General features: G+C 38.6%; 1 protein-coding gene across 1 annotated transcript; it reads left to right on the top strand.

The window, feature by feature from the left end:
• Positions 1–279: 279 nt before the first annotated feature.
• LOC102765596 (olfactory receptor 51F2) lies at positions 280–1,224 on the top strand. Its single transcript, XM_006762362.1, has one exon. It carries the CDS (start codon positions 280–282, stop codon positions 1,222–1,224), a length of 945 nt encoding a protein of 314 aa, XP_006762425.1.
• The last annotated feature ends 790 nt before the right edge of the window (positions 1,225–2,014 follow it).

Genomic DNA, 2,014 nt, shown 5'->3' with positions numbered 1-2,014 from the left:
AGAACAGAGAAAAGTATTTATGCTAATAGAAGTCATGAGAATGGTTACTATAGAAGAGGACATTGATGAGGATGAAGTGTTATGAAGTCTCCTGGGTTGGTGGTAATATTTTATCAGTTGATCTTGGAAGGTGTTACAGGAGTGTATACAAATGTCAAATTTCATTGAGCTGTACTCTAAAGTTCTGTGAACTAAATGTATATCATCTAAAAATAATTTTGAAATTCTAAATTTAGAAAGTCAAGATCTTACAAGAGAATTCTGCCTCTCCAGACTGTAATGTCATTCTACCATAACTCTACTCTCCCTACCTTCCTCTTGACTGGAGTCCCTGGACTTGAATGGGCCCATGCCTGGATCTCCATCCCCTTCTGCTGCCTCTATTTAACTGCCCTCTCTGGGAATACCTTAATCCTATTTGTAGTCCTCACTGAGCCAAGCCTCCATGAGCCTATGTACTATTTCCTCTCCATGTTGTCCACCACTGACATTGGCTTATGCATCTCTACACTGGTTACAGTACTGGGAATATTCTGGGTCAATGCACGGGAAATCAGCTTGAATGCTTGCTTATCACAGATGTTCTTCATTCACCTCTTCACTTTCATGGAATCCTCAGTGCTCCTGGCTATGGCCTTTGATCGTTTTGTGGCCATTTCTAACCCCTTGAGATATGCTACCATTCTAACTCATGCAAGGATTGCACAAATTGGCATGGTAGTCATTACCAGGGGGACTGTCATTCTGACGCCACTAGTCTTACTTCTTAAGCGTCTATCATTCTGCCACAGCCACGTGCTCCATCACTCCTACTGCTTCCACCCTGATGTGATGAAGCTCTCGTGTTCAGATACAAAGATCAATAGTGCATTTGGACTATTTGCAATTATCTCTACTGCTGGAGTGGACTCTATCTTTATTCTGCTTTCCTATGTCTTGATCATTCGCTCAGTTCTCAACATTGCATCCCCAGAGGAGAGGAAAAAGGCCTTCAGCACCTGCATTTCTCATATTACTGCTGTGGCCATATTCTACATCCCTTTGATCAGCCTATCTTTTGTTCACAGATTTGGAAAACGTGCTCCACCCTTTGTGCCCACACTCGTTGCTAATTTATACTTGCTTATTCCCCCTGTGATGAATCCCATCATCTATAGTGTGAAAACAAAGCAGATTCAAAAAGTTATCCTCAAACTTCTCTGTTCCAAGAGAACTCATATTTAACAGTCTTTGCTCCCTTAAAAACCCATCTCAAAGTCAATGAAAATTTATCACAAATCGGAGTTATAAACCTGTGCAATTTTAGAGTTGTATGGAACTAGAAATTATCCAAATTAAACATATCTACAATGTAGCTAATCCTAGTTAAAGTTATCATTTCCTAGGCCAAAATACTGATTTAGATTCTCACTGCCTCTCAGTTACCCTATTCCCATACATGACTAACTGACCTCCCATCTCTATGCTGTTTCTGCCAAAAACTGCCTGTCATTCATTTTGAATTAATTTCCAAATAATCCAGCTCAAATAAAATTTAAAAACAAACCAATAAGCATCTCTTCCATGTTTATTTCTCATCCTACAACTAAATAAAGCATTAACTCTTGTTTGTGATAAAGTCCTCCACAATTTAAGTTCAACTTTCTTTTAAAATTTAATCTACCTCTTTCTTTTTTCACCTACCCTGCAGTCTAAGAAAACCAGTCTGCAAACTGCTCCATCATGCAGCTTTCCTAAGAGTGGGCTTTGCTCTTGACCTCAACCTTGACACCCACTCCTTCACCTTGAAACACTACACGTGCCAAGGCTCATCTTTAAATATCTTCTCATTAAATTTTCATGACTGCTTCAATTATATCTTATCTTTCCTTCTCATAATTTGCCTGCTATGGTGATTTCTCTGTATCTATTCCTTTTTCCTTTATGTGTTTTTGACCATATGTTGTATATACATACTAGTAGTAGTTCTGGTATTACTTCCATAAAGCAGTAAATTCCCTAAATTAAAAAATGT

This window comes from Myotis davidii, unplaced genomic scaffold (assembly GCF_000327345.1).
Source record: "Myotis davidii unplaced genomic scaffold, ASM32734v1 scaffold58, whole genome shotgun sequence".
Lineage (NCBI taxonomy): Eukaryota > Metazoa > Chordata > Mammalia > Chiroptera > Vespertilionidae > Myotis > Myotis davidii.
This window is presented reverse-complemented; position numbering and strand designations above follow the sequence as displayed.

Excerpts from the sequence above, each read along its gene's own strand:
- LOC102765596 (XM_006762362.1), top strand. The coding sequence starts at position 280 with ATGTCATTCTACCATAACTCTACTCTCCCTACCTTCCTCTTGACTGGA.